The sequence below is a fragment of the Nerophis ophidion genome, linkage group LG20, assembly GCF_033978795.1.
Source record: "Nerophis ophidion isolate RoL-2023_Sa linkage group LG20, RoL_Noph_v1.0, whole genome shotgun sequence".
Lineage (NCBI taxonomy): Eukaryota > Metazoa > Chordata > Actinopteri > Syngnathiformes > Syngnathidae > Nerophis > Nerophis ophidion.
Window position 1 is genome coordinate 15,289,187 of NC_084630.1, and position 23,034 is coordinate 15,312,220.

At 38.6% G+C, this 23,034-nt stretch overlaps 1 protein-coding gene across 1 annotated transcript in view; it reads right to left on the reverse strand.

Annotated features, from left to right (window-relative positions):
• LOC133538784 (complement C3-like) overlaps positions 1-23,034 on the reverse strand; it is a 76,933-nt gene that overhangs the window by 27,748 nt on the left and 26,151 nt on the right. Inside the window, exons 11-24 of the mRNA XM_061880569.1 lie at positions 20,524-20,670; positions 16,607-16,706; positions 16,441-16,535; positions 16,175-16,366; positions 15,928-16,083; positions 15,633-15,762; positions 12,788-12,859; positions 12,500-12,694; positions 9,991-10,114; positions 7,276-7,364; positions 3,885-4,024; positions 3,567-3,779; positions 1,714-1,777; positions 1,535-1,624 (exon numbers count right to left, since the gene is read on the reverse strand). Coding sequence (XP_061736553.1) covers positions 1,535-1,624; positions 1,714-1,777; positions 3,567-3,779; positions 3,885-4,024; positions 7,276-7,364; positions 9,991-10,114; positions 12,500-12,694; positions 12,788-12,859; positions 15,633-15,762; positions 15,928-16,083; positions 16,175-16,366; positions 16,441-16,535; positions 16,607-16,706; positions 20,524-20,670 — 1,807 coding nt within the window. The remainder of the gene's footprint in view (positions 1-1,534; positions 1,625-1,713; positions 1,778-3,566; positions 3,780-3,884; positions 4,025-7,275; positions 7,365-9,990; positions 10,115-12,499; positions 12,695-12,787; positions 12,860-15,632; positions 15,763-15,927; positions 16,084-16,174; positions 16,367-16,440; positions 16,536-16,606; positions 16,707-20,523; positions 20,671-23,034) is intronic.

Below are 23,034 nucleotides of genomic sequence, written 5' to 3' on the forward strand. Positions count from 1 at the left end.
TTTACTTGTATCCTCTTTGTATACAATTTTGTTTAGCATGTCACATGACACATTATCTTTATGTAATATTGGCTGCATTTCTGATAATTGTTTGCGGGCCATGTTGTTCCAGACCACAGCAAACATTACCTAGCTTGCCAAGGATTGTAATAAATCTGTTAGAAGATGACGGCCTGCCGTTTCCTTTAACTTGGACACACACATCCATACATTTTGCCATTAAAAGCCAGTCATTTCCAGGAGTATAGCTCTATGCTATAACTGTCCTATCTAGTTTTCGATTAGACATTGTTTAGACATTAGCCGTTGACTAGATTACAGGCTCTACGAGATCGGACAGCTCAAGTCTCTAAATCAGGTCTCATCAGATCAGATAATCTGTAGACTATAGCTGTCCTATCCAGTCTTAGGGCACAGATATCAGACTGTGACTAGATTACAGGCTCGCCGATTAGATAGGACAGCGCTAGTCTCTAAATAAGATCTAGTCAGATCAGAACATCCGTAGACTAGAGCTGTTTTATCTAGTCTGTAGCATAGACATTGGACGTTGACTAGAGTACAGCCTCAACGACTAAATAAGGACACCTGCAGTCTCTAAATAAGATTTAGTCAGTAGACGAGAGCTGTCCTATCAACTCTTTAAAAAAGGACATTGATTAGACATTGGGCATTGAACAGATTAAACGTTCAATGACAAGAGAGGACAGCTCTGGTCTCTAAATCAGATTTAGTCAGATCAGAACATCTGCAGTCTTTAAGGTAATATATTGATTAGACATTGGACGTTGACTAGATTACAGGCTTACCAACTAGATAGGAAAGCTCTAGTCTCTAAATCAGACCTCGTCAGATTTAGCATGTGTAGACTAGAGCTGTTTTATCTGGTCTGTAGCATAGTCATTGGACATTGACTAGATTATAGGATCAATGACTAAATAGGACATTTCTAGTCCCTAACTCAGAATTAGTCAATTCAGATCCTCTGTAGACTAGCGCTGTTTTATCTAGTCTTTAAGCAAATACATATATTGGACATTGGACGTCGACTTGATCACAGGCTCAACAACTAAATCAGATTTAGTCCGTTCTGATCATCTGTAGACTTGAGCTGTCCTATCTAGTCTTTAAAAAAGGCATTGATTAGACATTGGGCATTGAATAGATTAAAGGTTCAATGACTAGAGAGGACAGCTGTAGGCTCTAAATCAAATTTATTCAGCGCAAATCTTCTGTCCTTTCTAGTATTCAAGCAAATACATTGATTAGACTTTGGACGTTGACTAGATCGCAGGCTCAACGACGACATAGGACATTTCTAGTCCCTAAATCAGATTTAATCAGCTAATATAATTTGCAGACAAGAGCGTAAAAAAGAGTGGAAGCTGTTACAAAAGGGGGCGGAGCAAACCCCATTTATTCTTTAACCCGGACTGTCGGATCGCCGTCATTTACGTGAAATGGCAGGATGTCCTAATAGTTTTGTAGATATATAACAAAATGTTTAAGGCAAAATACAAAAATGATATCTCACCTATGACAGAGATCACTGTGCTGGTGGGAGAGTTTGGAACCATATCCTGTTTCGGAATTTGGCTGTTGAGAATGAATTCTTGTTTTTTATCTGCAGGCAAAGCACGCACATTAGAGGATGGATCAAAGGGCAAACAAAAAAACACAGTGCCAAATTACAGTGTTGGAAATGAAACTCACCTTTCCCTTTATTGGTAGGGTCAAGAACAATTGTCTTGGGAGCTTTAACCAGAACACCTTCTGACTGGAAAAGTAAGAAAAGAAAACATTTTCAAGTAAAAAAAAAACAAACAAACTAATAATACGGTACAGTATAACTAAACTTTCTTTACAGATGCCTGACAGAAACAGAAAAAAAGATTGGACATAATCTGTTTGCTAATTGTGCTTAATGTTGGTATTGCTGGAATTTATTTGAATTATTTATTTAGCTGTTGTGTAATGTATGATACGTGTATTTACGTTGGTATCGGCTTGGTAAAATATAATTTTGCATAAAGAGTCAAGGCAAAATGATTCATACCCCTAGCAAAATTTTTGTCTTATTTTTTACATTCAAGTTTTTTCCTAATTGTGTATTCCAGAAGATTTGAAGTCCTATCTTAAAACTCATTTGTATACACTAGCCTTTAAATAGACCCCCCTTTTAGACCAGTTGATCTGCCGGCTCTTTCCCGCTTTGCCACCCTCTCCTGCGTGGAGAGGTTATTAGGTGACCACAAATGAGTACGGCCCGCGGGCCGGATTAGGTTTACAAACAGGTTTTATCCGGCCCGTTGGATGAGTTTGCCAAGTATAAAAATGAGCCTAAATTTTTTAATAAAGGAAAAAGCTTTTCTAAAGGTGTCCACTAGATGTCACAATAGCAATTCTTTGTATCTTAATAGATGATGCAACATATGACCAGAATAAACCAGATTATGTTAGTACATCAGTCGAGGAAAATGATCAAACTACATGAATAACATACCGTAATTTAATTTTGATATAATTTTTCGGTAACACTTTAGTATGGAGAACATATTCACCATTAACTAGTTGCTTATTAACATGCAAATTAGTAACATATTAGCTCTTAATTAGTATTTTTTAAGTACTTATTAATAACCTATTCTGCATGGCCTTATTATACAACCAGTAAGCCATTAACCAAGAGTCTTCCCTCAATAACCTCAGTATTATTGCTTATTACTAATCCTAACCCTAACCCTAATCCTAACCCTTATATGTTCCCCTAATGTCCAAATAACTCCAAATTAAGTCTTTGTTACGTAGAATATGTTCCCATACTAAAGTGTTACCAATTTTTTTTTTATCTTGATAGATTGAAAATTAACACCAATGAGTTGACTGGTGAACATTATCACATAATTTATTCAGAAAATATAAATAACGCCGAATAAATTATAACCCCAACATGTAAGTGTAAAAACAACAACATTATGATTTGTGCATTTTTTTAGAATGTGTTTGTTCTATTTTTAAACAAAGAAAGCAATCTAAAGTTGTCTTTATTTTTAAGTTATTGTGCCGTGATTTTACAAAGAAAACAATCTGAAGTTGTCTTTATTTTTAAGTTATCGTGCCGTAATTTTACCAGTCCGGCCCATTTAGGAGTAGATTTTTCTCCATCTCGCCGCCGATATAAAATGAGTTTGACACCCCTGTTTTAAAGCATTTTTAGGCACGAAGTAGGCTAAATCAGTTGCTTTCTGTTTAGTAATTATTTGACTAATAATAACTAATAGTGTCATTATTGGGGCGGTATAGCTTGGTTGGTAGAGTGGCCATTCCTGCAACTTGAGGATTCCAGGTTCGATACGCGCTTCTGCCATCCTAGTTACTGCCGTTGTGTCCTTGGGCAAGACACTTTATCCACCTGCTCCCAGTGCCACCTACCCTGCTTTAAAAATGTAACTTGCATATGTAAAGCGCTTTGAGTCACTAGAGAGAAGCGCTATATAAATATAATTCACGTCACTTCGCATCAGCAAAATAAATTAATACTTTTGATGAATGTAATTTCCTCTTACCACCACGCGCAGCGTCTTCATGATTCCGTCGTTGAGATGAGAATCTCTCACAGCTGCTTTGACCTCAATACCAAACTCTCCTTCCTTCATAGGAATGACGATAAAAGGTACAGCTTGCGTGGTTTGGGGCCCGACGTCAATCTCCCGACGGAACCTTCTCCGCTTGGAGGCCGCACTGCATATATGCTCCGTCTCAAAAAGATCCACACGTACCTGAACCCAGACGGATATCAAGACTGAGGGGATGGACTGGATTTATTGTGTCGAAACTGTGAACTGTTTAAGAGAAAACAGCAGGCTGGAGGCAAACAGACCTACCTGGATTTCATTGGGGCTGTAGTTGTGCAGGATGGCTCTGATCTCAATCTGCTCTCCGCGCACAGCAGAATAAGGAAGCATGAGTTTGATAAAGAAATTCTTCCTTGCGATCACCTCTAATGGTGCACTAACGCAGAGTCCTAGAAAATATCAGAAAGTTAGTACAAGGACTACAGTGTCGGACTGGCTTTCGGCTTTAAAGTGGACCTATGATTTTGTCTTTTCTGACTTATAAATATTGTTACAGTGCTGGAGACTTGTGTTAAAGCATCTAAATCGGGGTCAGCAACCCGCGACTCCCCGGAGCATTTAAAAAAAAAGGGTTGAACATGGAAAAAGATGGAGAAAAATATTTTTGGGGTTTTAGTATGCGAATGTTGTCTATTTGTGTTGTCCCTGCGATGAGGTGGTGACTTGTCCAGGGTGTACCCCGCCTTCCGCCCGAATACAGCCGAGATAGGCTCCAGCGACCCCCCGCCACCCTGAACAGGACAAGCCGTAGAAGATGGATGGATGTTTTTTGTTTGAGGACAAACATGACACAAACCTTCCTGATTGTTAGAAAGCCCACTGTTTAATATGTTTTTGTGTATGCCTCACTGATGAGAGTAATTGGTGAATATCGATTTGCCCCACTAATTTTGGCGGTTCTTGAACTCACCATAGTGTGGACTGTGACGCAACAGTTTGTTTACATGTAAAATCTTCCACTCCTTCTTGGTCTTATTTTGTCCACCAAAAGTTTTATGCTGTGCGTGAATACACAAAGGTGCGCTTTGTTGATTTTATTGACTCGTTGGAGTGCTAATCAGGCATATTTGGTCAGTGCATGACTGCACGCTAATCAATGCTGTATGTACATATTGCACCATTATGCCTCATTTGTAGGTATATTTGAGCTAATTTAATACCCTTTACTTGTAAAGTGAATTATATTTATGTAGCTCTTTTTCTCTAGTGACTCAAAGCGCTTTACATAGTGAAACCCAATATCTAAGTTACATTTAAACCAGTGTGGGTGGCACTGGGAGCAGGTGGGTAAAGTGTCTTGCCCAAGGACACAACGGCAGTGACTAGGATGGCGGAAGCGGGGATTGAACCTGCAACCCTCGAGTTGCTGGCACAGCCGCTCTACCAACCGAGCTATACCGCCCAATATTTTGGTACTTGTATCCTATTTGTATATAATTTAGATTTGCACGTCTCATGACACATTATTTGTATGTAATATTGGCTGCATTTCTGTTATTTGTGTGCCATGTTGTTCCAGACCACAGCAAACATTACCTAGCTTGCCAAAGATTGTAATACATCTATTAAAAGAAGGTAGCCTATCATTTTCTTTAATTGGACACACACATCTATACTATTGGCCATTAAAAGCCAGTTGCTTCCAGAAGTTATCTCACCTTCTAAGTAGCCTCTCATTTACTAAAGGTTTCTAATGTTATAAAAATGTCTATAATAAATATTTAATTTCAACATTTCTGTCAACAAAGATTTGCTTCAGCCTGCGACACATAGTCATGTTGATAGTAGGCTATTATAGCCAATATAGACACTTACATCATGTGTTGCCTTCATTATAAGACTTATACCGTATTTCCTTGAATTGCCGCAGGGCATATAGTATGCGCCTGCCTTGAATTACTGCCGAGTCAAACTTGCTTCCCAAAATAATTAGCGAATGCTTCGTATTACTCGCCTGGTCAAACTCGTGACACTTCCCTGTCATCATTTTCAAAATGAAGGAGGCTGATTTCAATACCGGTAATTTGAAATTGCATTTAGTTTATTAAGGATCCCCATTAGTCTACACCGCAGTGGAGACTATTCTTCCTGGGGTCCAGGCAAAAAACATCACACAACCACAGAACAAACGATTAAAATGCAGTACAACATTATCCAATAATAAATTGTCATAATACAAAAATAGCAACAACAAAGATATAAAGGAAGAAGATTAAGAGCTATTCAGTAGGATTTAAGGTCTAAGCTTACACACTCAAATTTTTGCTGCATACCTTTGGTAAGTGCCGGAGTGAGAAGATGTTTTAAGATAATTAGCGCATGCTTACTTTTACCGCATGCCTTTGGTAAGCGCAGGAGTGAGAAGAGGTTTTAAATTAATTAGCGCCCCAGCGGCAATTCAAGGAAATACGGTACTTTGTTGTATTTTTTGATCCAATATGGCTCTTTCAACTTTGTGGGTTGCCAACCCCTGGTCCAAATCATAAGGTTCATACATTTGAGCACGAGCTTGCACATAGGTTTGAATGCCTCTGTTTGTCGTTTTTTTGCAATCTGGCTACGTTGTGACGTCACTGCGAGGCGGACGTACTTATTTGGACATACAGTACAGGCCAAAAGTTTGGACACACCTTCCCCTCATTCAATGCATTTTCTTTATTGTCATGACTATTTACATTGTAGATTGTCACTGAGGGCATCAAAACTATGAATGAACACACGTGGAGTTATGTACTTAACAAAAAAAATTAAATAACTGAAAAAATGTTTTATATTGTAGTTTCTTCAAAATAACCACCCTCTGCTCTGATTACCGCTATGCACACTCTTGGCATTCTCTCGATGAGCTTCAAGCACAGCTGTGAAGTGTAAACCATTTCAGGTGACTACCTCTTGAAGCTCATCGTGAGAATGCCAAGAGCGTGCGAAAAAGTAATCAGAGCGAAGGTTTTCAGTTATTTCACCTTTTTTTATTAAGTACATAACTCCACATGTGTTCATTCATAGTTTTAATGCCTTCAGTGACAATCTACAATGTAAATAGTCATGAAAATAAAGAAAACACTTTGAATGAGAAGGTGTGTCCAAACCTTTGGCCTGCACTGTGTATCTAAAGCTCTTAACCGGTGCTTCAGGCTATGAGGAAACACAATTTAGGAGGGACAAAATTATATTTTCATGTAGTTTTGGCCTAATGACACCGATGGGCAACATGGAGTGAGATAAATGCTGCTAAAAGCATCTTTTTTTTGTCTGAATCAATCAGCGATCGTGTACCTATTTTTGTGGCCAGGTGAATATACAGTATAGAATGTTTATGAATTTATTTTGGAACATGTCTGAAAAATAAAATAATGACAACTGAAAAGTGTATATGCAAACAGTGTACATTTTTTAAAGATACATTATGAGATTAAGGGGCGTGGTTTTAGTTATAATCCGGAAACCAGAATCTAACATCTTGCAGACAGACTCAAAAAGCTTGTCATAAAAGTGACCGTGGAGCAAAATTTTTCAGCACTTTACACCGAAGCATGTCCAATACGCATGATCTGGACCAAAGAGAAGTATTTTAGATGCAGATTAGCATCATCACAGGTCCCTTTAAAGGAAAGACAGCTTTTCGTGAGCGGACTCTCACCGTGAGTTCTGGATAGACTAATGCCCGTGAACTGCCATGTTGTGATGGTGTCTTGCAGGGGAAAGGAACTCACATGTGATGTGGTGTCACTGAAATGAAAAAAAAAAAAGGCTTGATCATTTCTTACTTGGGGATTTTCGCTTTCTAACGAAATATTTTTCATTCTTGTAAATTGGTACACGTTTTGGTCAGATGTGCAATGGTAAAGCATAAAATGCACAACATAATAACAGAGCGTGCAGCACAGCATACATGGAAGACGAACAACATGATAGCTGAATAAACACAGTACAAAGTTGCACGCTGCATACATACAGTGGGGCAAAAAGTAATTAGTCAGCCACCGATTGTGCAAGTTCTCTCACTTAAAATGATGACAGAGGTCTGTAATTTTCATCATAGGTACACTTCAACTGTGAGAGACAGAATGTGAAAAAAAAATCCAGGAATTCACATTGTAGGAATTTTAAATAATTTATTTGTAAATTATGGTGGAAAATAAGTATTTGGTCAACCATTCAAAGCTCACACTGATGGAAGGAGGTTTTGGCTCAAAATCTCGTGATACATGGCCCCATTCATTCTTTCCTTAACACGGATCAATTGTCCTTTCCCCTTAGCAGAAAAACAGCCCCAAAGCATGATGTTTCCACCCCCATGCTTCACAGTAGGTATGGTGTTCTTGGGATGCAACTCAGTATTCTTCTTCCTCCAAACACGACAAGTTGAGTTTATACCAAAATGGATACATGGATGATACAGCCGAGGATTGGGAGAATGTCATGTGGTCAGATGAAACCAAAGTAGAACTTTTTGGTACAAACTCAACTCGTCGTGTTTGGAGGAAGAAGAATACTGAGTTGCATCCCAAGACTACCATACCTACTGTGAAGCATGGGGGTGGAAACATCATGCTTTGGGGCTGTTTTTCTGCTAAGGGGACACAAGGATTGATCCGTGTTAAGGAAAGAATGAATGGGGCCATGTATGGTGAGATTTTGAGCCAAAACCTCCTTCCATCAGTGAGAGATTTGAATGGTTGACCAAATACTTATTTTCCACCATAATTTACAAAAAAACGTATTTAAAATTCCTACAGTGTGAATTCCTGGATTTTTTTTCACATTCTGTCTCCCACAGTTGAAGTGTACCTATGATCAAAATTACAGACCTCTGTCTTCATTTTAAGTGGGAGAACTTGCACAATCGGTGGCTGACTAAATACTTTTTTGCCCCACTGTATATTGCAATGGGTATGCAGCATTTGACTGCCCCAGTGGTGACAGCCGGTATCACACAAAATCCTTGGTCAGATAGAGCGCTTGTTATCAATTGTGCATGCAGTCTTAGTAAATCACACGCAACTCGCCCACTAATAGTACACACTAGTGCTGTCTCGATTACCAATATTTTGGTACAAAAACCGGTACCAAATTGTATTTTGGTACTTTTCAGTACTTTTCTAAATAAAGCGGACAGCAAAAAATTTCATTAATAGCTTTATTTGAACAAAAAAATCTTAGGGTACATTAAACATGTGTTTCGTATTGCAAGTTTGTCCTTAAATAAAATAGTGAACATACAAGAAAACGTGTATTTTAGTAGTAAGTAAACAAACAAAGGCTCCTAACTAGTCTGCTGACGTATGCAGTAACATATTGTGTCATTTATCATCCTTTTATTTTGTCAACATTATTAAGGACAAGTGGTAGAACATGAATTATTAATCTACTTGTTCATTTACTGTTAATATCTGCTTATTTTCTGTTTTAACATGTTCACTGTTAAAATGTAACTATCACTTATATTTCTGTTGTTAGATACTTTACATTAGTTTTGGATAATACCAACAATTTGGGTATCAATCCGACACCAAGTCGTTACAGGATCATACATTGGTAATATCTAAAGTCCTCATGTGTCCAGGGACCTATTTTCTGAGTTTATAAACATGATACAAAAAAACGAAAGCAGATTTTGGATTGCTAAAAAATATCGATGTAACTATAGCAGTATCGACTAGATACGCTCCTGTACTGGTATCATTACAGCGGATGTTAGGTGTAGAACCACCAATGGCGTTTGTTTATATCATAGCGTCCTGGAAGAGTTGATGCTGCAGGGAATTCTGGGAATTTGTTCTGTAGTGTTTATTTTGTGTTGCGGTGCAGATATTCTCCCAAAATGTGTCATTGTTTTTTAGTCTGGTTTCACCATATGGCACATGTTTATGACTGTGTCGGCATTGTTCATATGGCCACCCTTAGTGTGACATGTATGGCTGTTGAATTAGTATGACAGTCATTCACGTGATTGGTGTGTTGAAAGCCGAGTAGCTCGTCTTAATGGTCAATGATCGGGCATGATGAAATCTTGTCTTGTGAATGTCAATCATAGATAAATCCTAATTCAACTATTATCATGACTACAGTGTGTAATGAAGCGTGTATAGACATCACTTGTCCTAAATGGTTGACACTTGGGGTTAGAAATGTACTTGATTTGTCTCCCAGACGTGTCTCAAAGCTGACATGACGACGGGTGGGGGACCAGTACTTTTTAGAGGCGGTATAGTACCGAATATGATTAATTGGTATTGCGGTGCTATACAAATACCGTTATACCGTACAACCCTGATACACAGAATTTTATAGTTTGCACACGCAATTTAGCTTGTGTTATGTAGGATCATACTGTTTAGATTGGTTTCCTCACCATTTTGGCGTTTGATTAGGGCAAGTAGGCAGTTTGACAGTGGTCCACAGCCAACTCTCAGGGAATTCGGTGCGGGTAATAATCTCAATGTTGTCCACGTAAAGGTCGTTGTTCTGCTGCTCACCTAAAAAATGGAATTAAGAAGAATCATGAGAGAGAGTAATTTCAGTGATATGAAAGTGGATTAGGGCTTGCGGGCAAACAAACATACAAGAAGACCAAGAAGGGAAACTAAGTATATGCATGCTGACATGAATAGACCTTTGCTGACACAAATACAGATTTGGAAAGTGGCAAAACAGGCACAAAATTATGAGCAACTTGGTCTTTCAAAAATATCTGTGTACAAACTACTTATGGGTAAAAGAAGCTAAAACAAAGTCACACACATACGGTTCATACACTTGTTTATTTGTTTACACCATGGGTGTCAAACTCCTTTTAAATAGAGGGTCACAGGGAGAAAAATCTACTCCCAAGTGGGCCGGACTGGAACGACAACTTAAAAATAAAGACAACTACAGATTGTTTTCTTTGTTTAAAAATAGAACAACAACATTCTGAAATTTTTCACATCATAATGTTGTTGGTTTTTTTGCACTGACATGTTGCGGTCGATAATATTTTCTCTTTATTTGTCGTTATTTAACTTTTCTGAATAAGTTATGTGATAATGTTCAACACTCAACTCATTGGTGTTCATTTTCAATCTATCAAGACAAAAAAAATTATATCAAAATAAAATTACAGTATGTTATTTATGTAGTTTGATTATTTTCCTCGACTGATGTACTAACATCACGTGGTTTCTTTTGTACATATGTAGCATCATCTACAAAGATACACAAATTGCTATTGAGACATCCAGTGGACACATCTAGAACAGCTGTTTATTTCATTTAAAAATTTCAGGTAAATTTTTATACTTAGCAAACTCATCCTCCGGGCCGGATAAAACCTGTTCGCGGGTCTGATCCGGCCCTCGAGTCGTACGTTTGACCCCCCCCCCGGTTTTACACAGTTTTCAATTTAATAGATGGATGATAAATTTGGAGAACTATGGAGATGACAATATTTCTAGTCGTATTTAAAGACTGAAACAAAAAAAAAAGGGCCATTTGATTTTTTTGTGCTGGTTTTGTCACAGACCGAGCGCACTCCAGTACACATTCATCTGTGCACTGCGCTGCATGCGCCTGTGCTCGGCACTCCGGCTGCAGCAGGCGGCTACATTCAATCGGCAATCAGTCAGCACTTAACACACCTGCTGCTGAAGAGCTTCCTGGGCTTCTTAAGCCAGTTAAAACTTGCGTTCCAGGCCAAATCGTATCGACCTGTTCCATCCAGTACAGTAAGCCGAATAGCTGTAGCTCTATACACACTCACTCTCTCTGTGTTTCCCCCCCCTCCGTGTCCATTTGTCTTGTGTCCCTTGTCGTCTTCCAGCAGCATTCCTCCATTCCCTTTTCACGAGCTGTGTGTCTCGTCTCCCCCTATTCCCTATGGCAGTGGTTCTCAAATGGGGGTACACGTACCCCAGGGGGTACTTGAATGTATGCCAAGGGGTACGTGGGATTTTTCAAAAGTATTTTAAAAATAGCAACAATTCAAAAATCCTTTATAAATATATTTATTGAATAATACTTCAACAAAAAATGTATGTAAGTTCTTAAACTGTGAAAAGAAATGCAACAATGCAATATTCAGTGTTGACATCTAGATTTTTTTGTGGACATGTTCCATAAATATTGATGTTAAAGATTTTTTTTTTTGTGAAGAAATGTTTAGAATTAGGTTCATGAATCCGGATGGATCTCTATTACAATCCCCAAAGAGGGCAGTTTAAGTTGATAATTACTTCTATGTGTAGAAATCTTTATTTATAATTGAATCACTTGTTTATTTTTCAACAAGTTTTTAGTTATCTTTATATATTTTTTTCAAAATAGTTCAAGAAAGACCACTACAAATGAGCAATATTTTGCACTGTTATACAATTTAATAAATCAGAAACTGATGACATAGTGCTGTATTTTACTTCTTTATCTCTTTTTTTCAACCAAAAATGCTTTGCTCTGATTAGGGCGTACTTGAACTAAAAAAATGTTCACAGGGGGTACATCACTGAAAAAAGGTTGAGAATCACTGCCCTATGGTTCCCTGGCTGCCTCTTGGATCCAGACCCTCATCCTTGCCCTTGACCTCACGCTTGCCCATGGATCTCCGAGCTTGCTTTGCCCCTTTGGATTTCCGCACCTCGCTCAACACTTCCGGTAACACTCTACAGATAATCGCTACACATAGTCGCACACCATACACATTTTGGATTAGTTTCACACTCCATACTTTTCTAAATATAATGAAATGAACTAAAACTACGTCCCTGCATTCTGTGCCGTCTTCTTCTCCCTGTACCGTAACAGGTTTTAAATGATAAAACTAATGAACCACGGCTTGCGGACAAATACTGCGGAGAGCTTTCATCCCATCCCAACTGTCAATCACTTACTGCGAGCAATTTTGAGGGTGTCATGCTTCATGTCAGCCCGTTGGCTTTCCACCTCCTTGCAGCAGTGCAGGAAGGCCTCCACACACTCGGCGCCGTCGGTGATGTATTCGCTGCGCGTTTCACAAGTGTACGAGAGAGGAGTTTCGCTCATGCCATCCAAACAACAATCCTTTTGCATCCCTTTGTATTTACCCGCTGAGGACAGACGGCGGAGAAGTAAAGACGCGTGAGGTCAATGCTTTTTATAATGGCGATTAAGGTACGTAGAGATTTGAACATCGGTCTCACCCAGGGTTGTTGTAACCTCTAGAAGAGTAGTAGCTCGTCTCGTCCTGCTGCCGGTGGATGGACAATTCAGTTCTGGAAGTGCAGTACAGTTTGAGTCAACGAAACATCTCTGAATACGTTTACAGACATGTGTTGTCATGCAACTTTCAAGATCAGTTGGGAAACCACACCATCATTGTCTAAGTCAGTCAGAAAAAAAATATCACTATTTTAATAGCATATTTGATAGGACAAGTAAAGATCAGTTGTTTTTAGGGCTGTGAATCTTTGGGCACCACACCATTCAATACGATTCTATTCTTGGGGCTAACGATTCAATTCAAAATCAATACATTTTTAATAACAGCGTGTGCCAGTTCTATGATTAACTACAAACCCCCAAACCACACTGCAAAAAGTCAGTTTTAGAAAACAAGAAAAAAAAATACAAAAATTAGGGGTATTTTATTTGAACTAAGCAAAATTATCTGCCAATAGAACAAGAAAATTTGGCTTGTCAAGACTTTCCAAAACAAGTAAAATTAGCTAACCTCAATTAACCCCAAAATACCTTAAAATAAGTATATCCTCACTAATAACAAGTGCACTTTTCTTGGTAGAAAAAAAAGAGACCTTTTTGTCAATATGTTGAAAAATATTCTTAAATTAAGTAAATAATAGTGCCATTGTCTTGACTTCATGATTTTTTTTTAATGCTTGAAGTAAGAAATTATTACTTAAAAAAAGTACTTTTATACTTGAGAGTATTGATGACACAGCTTCGCATCAGTTGATATTCTAGTTTCAAGCATGTTTTACTCAATATAGGTCATAAAATCTCAACAAGCTGTAATATCTTACTGAGATAATTCAGGACCAAAATCATTAAAACACTCTAACATAAAATCTGCTTAGGTAGAAGAAATATCTTAGCAGTCAGAAAACAAGCAAATATCACCCTATTTCCGATATTTAGATTTCAGTTTTTGCAGTGCAGTGAAGTTGTTACGTTGTGTAAATCATATAATAAAACAGAATACAATGTATTGCAAATCCTTTTCAGCCTATATTCAAATAATTAGACTGCAAAGACAGGATACTTAACATTCAAACTGGAAAACTTTGTTATTTTTTGCAAATACTCGCTCATTTGGAATGTGATGCCTGCCACACGTTTAAAAAAAAAAAAGACTCAGAGCGTTAAAGCATGCTCATCAAAAACTTATTCGGACCATCCCACAGGTGAACAGGCTAATTGGGAACAGGTAGGTGTCATGATTGATAAAAGCAGCTTCTTTCAGCTCAGTCATTCACAAACAAGGATGGGCTGAGGGTCACCACTTTGTGAACAAATGCGTGAGCAAATTGTCGAACAGTTTAAGAACAACAGTTCTCAGCAAGTTATTGCAAGGAATGTGGACTTCTGCCCAGCTACCTATGCTTTGTTCTTTATATAATAAGGCAGCCCTTCTCAAACTGTGGTACATATAAATGGGTTGTACTTTTATAGCGCTTTTCTACCTTCAAGGTACTCAAAGCGCTTTGACACTTCCACATTTACCCATTCACACACACATTCACACACTGATGGAGGGAGCTGCCATGCAAGGCGCCAACCAGCACCCATCAGGAGCAAGGGTGAAGTGTCTTGCTCAGGACACAACGGACGTGATGAGGTTGGTACTAGGTGGGATTTGAACCAGGGACCCCTCGGGTTGCGCACGGCCACTCTCCCACTGCGCCACAAGTGGTGCATGTGTTCCATCTAGTGGTACGCGAAATCCATCCATTTTCTACCGCTTATTCCCTTTGGGGTCGCGGGGGGCGCTGGAGCCTTAGCTACAATCGGGCGGAAGGCGGGGCACACCCTGGACAAGTTGCCAGGGCCAACACAGATAGACAGACAACATTCACACTCACATTCACACACTAGGGCCAATTCAGTGTTGCCAATCAACCTATCCCCAGGTGCATGTCTTTGGAAGTGGGAGGAAGCCGGAGTACAGAGGGAGGACATGCAAACTCCACACAGAAAGATCCCGAGCCGGGGATTGAACCCAGGACTACTCAGGACCTTCGTATTGTGAGGCAGACGCACTAACCTTTCTGCCAAATAATCAGTTAATTAAATATTCGCCGCGGAATGGAGACAAGCGGCAGGCTTACACACACACACACACATGCACCCACAAAAATATATACGCCACACACACATACCCCACCCCTTTCCAACGCCCTTGACGCGAATCCCTTAGAGGTGATGGATGGATTGGCAGCGCCTGAAGAGCTGCAGCCTTCCACCGTGGCCCCCACTCCCTCCCCTCTGTTGCTAGCCTCGAAATGGATGTTGTAATATGTATATGTCCTTTGCTATGGAGGTTTTTTCCCACTCCAGACTGGGCCCTCTTAGGTACCCAGTCTAGATTGTATTTTTTTCCTCATCGTCCCCCAGCATTGACCTTATCCCCATTTTTTACAGGGCGCCTTGTCATGACCCATCAGCGTTCCTTTTCTGTAACCCTGTACACTGTTTGTTTGTCTAATCTTGAACGGGTTTGTGCTGAAAATAAAGTTTTGTTGTACTTGTGCATTGACAATAAAAACCAACCTACTTACCTATTCGGACACAGTGTTACTATTCGCACTGTGTGTAATGTTACAGTGGTCATAATATTAAATATACCTGTTAAATAAACCCCCCTGCCTTGATTTTAATGAATATTCAGGCTTGTTTATTTTATTGTTGGTCATTATTATTATTGGAAAGCCAAGTGTTTTCTGAGGTGGTACTGGGTGAAAAAAGTCTGAGAACCACTATATTAAGAGAATATGAAATGTAGAAAAAGTATAGACATAGACATGTCACCTAGTCTGTAAGGAGTTCCTGAAGCGGTGTTGGTCTCAAAAACTAGTCCGGCATCGTAGAACACACCCATGCTATCCTTGCCTCCACCTGGAGTGCAGCCTGTGTCGTGCTGCTCCACAACATCCCACACCTGTTATTCACCAAGAGGTAAACATTGATATAACTGTGAAATTACCCAACAAATTACATACTTTAATCTGCAGCACCGTGTTTTTAACTGGATAATGGCTGACTGGGAACATATACAGAATAACTAACCACATGCATCAAAAAAAAAGAAGGTACCATTTCTTGCCTTTTTCTGAGTGAGGCGATACTTGTTGTTCAGAACAAAGACACCTTTGTCAACTGCCACCAGTCCCACCGTGGCCTCTGGGTCTCCAGTGACTTTCAGTCCAAATAACTTGCCAGGCTCGTAGGCAGGTTGAGGTATTGTTGGTTCTAGCTTCAGCTGATGGCGAGGAAGGGAAGCAAGTGAGACACACAGAGACGTGTCACCTTTTCTCCGAATACCACTTCACGTTGCTCAATTGTCATTTTACCGAGCCCATGCAGGAGTCCTCGACCTCCACCCAAATAGAGTCAGAGACCACCTCGTTTGCATTTGCATGGTAGTAAGCTATGAGCCGGAATGACGGCAGCATGTCTTTGGTGACGGTGACAATGATGGAGATGATAATTTCCCCTCTTGACCTGTAACGGCCATATTGCACCAGTTGACCTCTGCTAAAGATCTGAAATGTAAAAATTGTCAGTGTTCATCAACAGTCAAAAACACAAACGTATTCACATGCAAAACACCTCTTACCAAGTATGTGATATCAGTATCGGGGTTTGACTGCCTGCTCAGATGAAGGTTGACTTTCATGTTTTTTCCCAAAGTCAGTGAAGCTGAATCCACCCCTGCAAAAAATAAATGTTTTAACACGACAGCTTGGAATATATGTACATGAGATAGTACAAATGCAAATTACCTATGTGGATGTAGTTATTGCTTTTGGTGTTGTATGGGAGTGCTTCCATTGAGGCGGAGGTTTGCCTATCTTGTGATATTTTAGGATCATTGGTCATTGCCTGTAGTAAAAACAAACCATTCAATGCATGATTATGCTATATGACGCTCATTGCAATTGACATAAACCACATAGGATCTACCAGCAGTTTTTATACAAAATTGCACCATATGATAGAAAACACTCTTAGGTTTATGCGACATTAGGTTTACCAAGACCATGACATAGCATGTCCATTGGATGCTGTACACAGGTAGGACTTATTGCAGAAGCCAAGCCAAGCCAGCACACATAGGAGACAGCTACACAAACTGCATTCTTCTCTACTCTTCTACCCATCAGCCTCCCTGACCAGAATAAGTGCTTTCATACAAAATCAGAACCAAACAGCAAGTCAAAACATCAACCCTTCATCATAGCTACAGTCGCGATCAAAAGTTAACATAGATTTTTTTGTGATAGAGTGATTGGAGCACATAATTGAAAAAACTTCACGAAGTTTGGTTCTTTTATGAATTTATTATGAGTCTACTGAAAATGTGAGCAAATGTGCTGGGTCAAAAGTATACATAAAGCAATGTTAATATTTGGTCACATGTCCCTTGGAAAGTTTCACTGCAACAAGGCACTTTCGGTAGCCATCCACAAGCTTCTGACAAGCTTCTGGTTGAATTTTTGACCACTCCTTTTGGTGCAGTTCAGCTAAATTTGTTGGTTTTCTGATATGGACTTGTTTTCTTCAGCATTGTCCACACTTTTAAGTCAGGACTTTGGGAAGGCCATTCTACAACCTTAATTCTAGCATGATTTGGCCATTTCTTTAAGTTAAAGTTAAAGTTAAAGTACCAATGATTGTCACACACACACAAGGTGTGGCGAAATTTGTCCTCTGCATTTGTTCACACCCTGGGAGGTGAGGGGAGCAGTGGGCAGCAGCGGTGCCGCGCCCGCGAATCATTTATGGTGATTTGACCCCCGATTCCAACCCTTGATGCTGAGTGCCAAGCAGGGCGGCAATCAGTCCCATTTTTATAGTCTTTGGTATGACTCGGCCGGGGTTTGAACTTACAACCTACCGATCTCAGGGCGGACACTCTAACCACTAGGCCAGTGGTTCTCAAATGGGGGTATGCGTACACCTGGGGTTACTTGAAGGTAAGCCATGGGGTACGGGAGATTTTTGAAAAAATATTCTAAAAATAGCAACATTTCAAAAATCCTTCATAAATATATTTATTGAATAATACTTCAACAAAATGTGAATTTAAGTTCATAAACTGTGAAAAGAAATGCAATATTCAGTGTTGACAGCTAGATTTTTTGTGGACATGTTCCATAAATATTGATGTTAAAAATGTTGTGAAGAAATGTTTAGAATTAAGTTCGTGAATCCAGATGGATCTCTATTACAATCCCCAAAGAGGGCACTTTAAGTTGATGATTACTTCTATGTGTAGAAATCTTTATTTATAGTTGAATCACTTGTTTATTTTTCAACAAGTTTTTTTAGTTATTTTTATATCTTTTTTTCCCAAATAGTTCAAGATAGACCACTACTGTTATACAATTTAGTAAATCAGAAACTGATGACATAGTGCTGTATTTTCCTTTTTTATAATCTCTTTTCTGGTTTAAATGTAACTTAGATATTGGGTTTCACTATGTAAAAGTGCTTTGAGTCACTAGAGAAAAGCGCTATATAAATATAATTCACTTCACTTCACTTTTTTTCAACCAAAAATGCTTTGCTATGATTAAGGGGTACTTGAATTAAAAACATTTTCACAGGGGGTACATCACTGAAAAAAGGTTGAGAACCACTGCATTAGGCCACTGAGTACCACTTTTGACGTGTGTTTGGGGTCATTGTCCTGTTGGAACACCCAACTGCGCCCAAGACCCAATGATGATTTCATGTTGTCCTGAAGAATTTGGAGGTACATCTCAGAAAACCAACAAATTTGGCTGAACTGCACCAATTTTGTCAAGAGTACTGGTCAAAAATTCTACCAGAAGCTTGCCAGAAGCTTGTGGATGGCTACCAAAAGCGCCTTATTGCAGTGAAACTTGCCAAGAGACATGTAAGCAAATATTAACATTGCTGTATGTATACTTTTGACCCACCAGATATGGTCACATTTTCAGTAGACCCATAATAAATTCATAAGAGAACCACATTTCATGAATGTATGTGCTTCCAATCACTCTATCACAAAAAATAAAAGTTGTACAAAGTATTGGAAAACTCAAGACAGCCATGACATTATGTTCTTTACAAGTGTATGTAAACTTTTGATCGCGACTGTATATTTGGATTACTGTATTTCTTTGAATTGCCGCAGGGCATATAGTATGCGCCTGCCTTGAATTACTGCCGGGTCGAACTCGCTTCGCAAAATAATTAGCGCATGCTTAGTAGTACCGCCTGGTCAAACTCGTGACGTCACGAGTGACACTTCCCCTGTCATCATTTTCAAAATGGAGGAGGCTGATTTCAATACCGGTAATTTGAAATCGCATAAAGGGAAGAAGATTAAGAGCTATTCAGTAGGATTTAAGGTCCAAGCTTACACCACACTCAAATTTTTACTGCATAACATTGGTAAGTGCCGGAGTGAAAAGAGGTTTCAAAATAATTAGCGCATGCTTACTTTTACCGCATTACTTTGGCCCCGGCGGCAATTCAAGGTAATACGGTATAGCAAAAATGATATATTATAAAACTGATTGACTCTTCTAAAATAGTGGTCCCCAACCTTTTGGAGCACATTAACTAGCTTATGTACCAACGAAAACATATTAGCTGCTATTGTTGACATTTCTGGTTAGTTCCTCCCAATTTTAATGTGAAATGACCAAACAAAATGAAAACACAATATTTTCAGTAAATACTGTCATCATTTTAAGTTGTCTCCCCATTATGCTGAGTGGTAGTTCCTCAAGTGAATTGAGTAATGGATGAATTGATTTACGTGGACCCCGACTTAAACAAGTTGAAAAACTTATTCGGGTGTTACCATTTAGTGGTCAATTGTACAGAATATGTACTGAACTGTGCAATCAACTAATAAAAGTTTCAATCAATCAATCAATCAATCAAAGTTTCTTCAGTATCCCCAGTGAGAAATCTTTGACCCCAATGCATTATAAAAGTAAAAAAGTAGAATACTTTATCGATTAAAAAATTCACCCTTGAATCTACAATTAATATGCATAGTTACATTTACATACAATTTGATGTAATTATTTATGAAACATAATTTTTTTAAGTTAGTCTATTTTTTCTGTTAAGTGTCTGATATATACTGGATATCAAACATATTGGCTACACCTTCTTCAAGCTGCACAATTAACAATATGGATCGTGATAGTGTAAAGACTATTTTTAGAGCAGAAACTAAATAAATGTCTGATATGAAGTGGATATCCAACATATTGGCTAAACCAACTTCAATGTGAGTCTGGCAAGACATATGGTTACCCTCAAGAGGTAGCCAAGTCTGGGTTTACACAACATGGTTCCATTGACAAAGTTCTGACGCTCAAGCAGCACAATTCATGGTATGCATCGTGATAGTGTAAAGAAAATATTTTTAGAGCGGAAACCGCTCCCTATTAAGTGAAGTGACATATGGGCTACACCTTTTTCAATGTGACAAGACAATACAGGTTAGAGTTAGGTACGCAAAAATATTGTCCGAAAAAATGAAAACAATTAATTTTAGTCTGGCAAATTGGAATTGGGCACACACATCTGCAGTAAATCCAACCAGACGGGGCAGGCTAGCATCAACATGAACAACCCTTATGCACTTTTTGTATAATATATTGCTTTTTTAAACATAAACTTATGAACAGTAGCTTTATTTAATACTCACATTGATTGTCAATTTTGGATCCCTTGCGACTGTATTGATGGTGAGTTTGGCAGTGCCACTCTCTGTCGTGATGCCTTTCACCTCACCCGGGCTCACCACCACCGGAACATCTTTTGCTGGAGATTTATCCGGGTTCAGAACTTCAACCTGTCATCCAAGACACGGAAAATAAGTTACGTTGAAAACAGATAATCAAAAGTTAAAAGATATACACTTTAGGGCTGCGAATCTTTGGGTGTCCCACGATTCGATTCAATATCGATTGTTGGGGTCAAGATTCAATTCAAAATCGATTTTTTTTTTTTCAATTCAACACGATTCTCGATTCAAAAACGATTTTTTCCAGATTCAAAAGGATTCTCTATTCATTCAATAGATAGGATTTCAGCAGGATCTACCCGTCTGCTGACATGCAAGCAGTGTAGTATATTTCTGTAGAAAGCTTTTATAATTGTAAAGTACAATGTTTTTATCAACTGATTGCAATAATGTAAATTTGTTTTAACTATTAAATGAACCAAAAATATGACTTATTTTATCTTTGTGAAAACATTGGACACAGTGTGTTGACAAGCTTATGAGATGCGATGCAAGTGTAAGCCACTGTGACACTATTGTTCTTTTTTTTATTTTTATAAATGTCTAATGATAATGTCAACAAGGGATTTTTAATCACTGCTATGGTGAAATTACAACTAATATTGATACTGTTGTCGATAATATTCATTTTTGTTTCACTACTTTTGGTTTGTTCTGTGTCGTGTTTGTGTCTTCTCTCAATTGCTCTGTTGCAGTTCTAAGTGTTGCTGGGTCAGGTTTGGTTTTGGAATTGGATTGTATTGTTATGGCATTGCTGTGTATTGTTTTGTTGGATTGATTTAAAAAAAAAATAAAAATAAAAAAATAAAATAAAAAAAAATAAAAATAAAAAAAGAGAATCGATTCTGAATCGCACAATGTGAGAATCGCAATTCAAATTCGAATCGATTTTTTCCCACACCCCTAATACACATGTAGACCAAACCTGGCTATGTGGTAGTTGAACTTAAGTTATTCTGTGGCAACTTATAACTTGACTGATAAGAACAATATGATACTAGAACACCACCACTCAACATCTAACAGCACACAACATTAAATGTAGTTTCAAGATGGAATAGAAGCTAATTCAAAAACGGCGCTGCTTAAAGGATTTTGTAATTGGTTTGCCTTGTTGAGCTATATGACAGAAGTGAGTATTGAGAATATAATTTTTGTAGTGCCGTACGAAACCTCTACAGTAGTAAGCCCTCTGTGCCTGCCGAACATAAATTATGATCATAAATTGATAACATTTAATTACATTTTTAATTTCCTTTCCCTAAAAATATAAAAGTATTCATCATGTTCTCTTAATGTCATATTAGGCTCAAATGTTGCTGGTTTAACGTTAATGCTTTTATTCAATTAGAATTCAGCTAGCTTGTTGCCAGCACCAAATGAAATCACATGGTTGATAAACAGTTGAAATAGCCAATTAGATCACGAGTTGTTGACAGTAGCTCTTCTTGGTTGTTTCATGTTGACCAACACTTTCATAATATTCATGCCTACTGTGATTTTATACTCACGTGTGACTCACATTAGTGAGTATTCATTCACAGGTTGTGTTGCGAGAGCAGAAAGTGCTGCACCCAAGCCAGAAATCCGATATCAACTCGCTTTTTTAACCCGCAAGGAAGTAGAGCAAAACGTTGATTATGTCATTGATATTTATCTGAAAGGTCATTTCTAAGAAGGACATTTCAGGAGAAACCAGATCTCGTGAGCCGAGGTCGGCCATCCCTGTCACGGCCGGTAAGAGGGTTGGTCACTTCCTGTTCCAATCAAATCAACCCCTGGATTACGGTTTTCGATGGGTGCTACAAATAGTGGGTTTAAATATTGTACTAATAGTTTTTTTCATTTAATATAATTTAACAATCATAAAATTTTTGACAGAAGCACGTTGAGATATGTTTTACTTGCTGATGTGGGTTTATTGATTTTTTATATGTGCTGGAAACTAGCCCGTTTTGTACACTATTGAGGTGATTCAATGAGCAGTAGTGCGCAAGTGTGTTTAAGTATAGTATTTATCTAGAAGTGGTCATGTGGTGACACACACTACGGTATTATGAGAGGTATTTATTAAAGTCGGACTAAGGCTATGTCTACATTAAGCTGGATAACCCCTTAAACCAGGGTTCGGTAACCTTTTTGGCTGAGAAAGCCAAGAAGCCAAATATTTCAAAATGTATTTCCGTAAGAGCCATATAATATTTTTTTTAACACTGAACACAACTAAACTCGTGCATTTTTAAGTAAGACCAACATTTCTAGAGTATATTAAGTCTTTTATTCTTTATAATAACAGTGTTATTCGGAAGCTAACTGTGGAGGGGGCGTGGCCTGCGGGCCTGCATCGAAGCGGGGTGTTGCCACGATCAGCCTCGAAATCAGCGACAGCTGCGTAGATGGCCCACCTGGGCC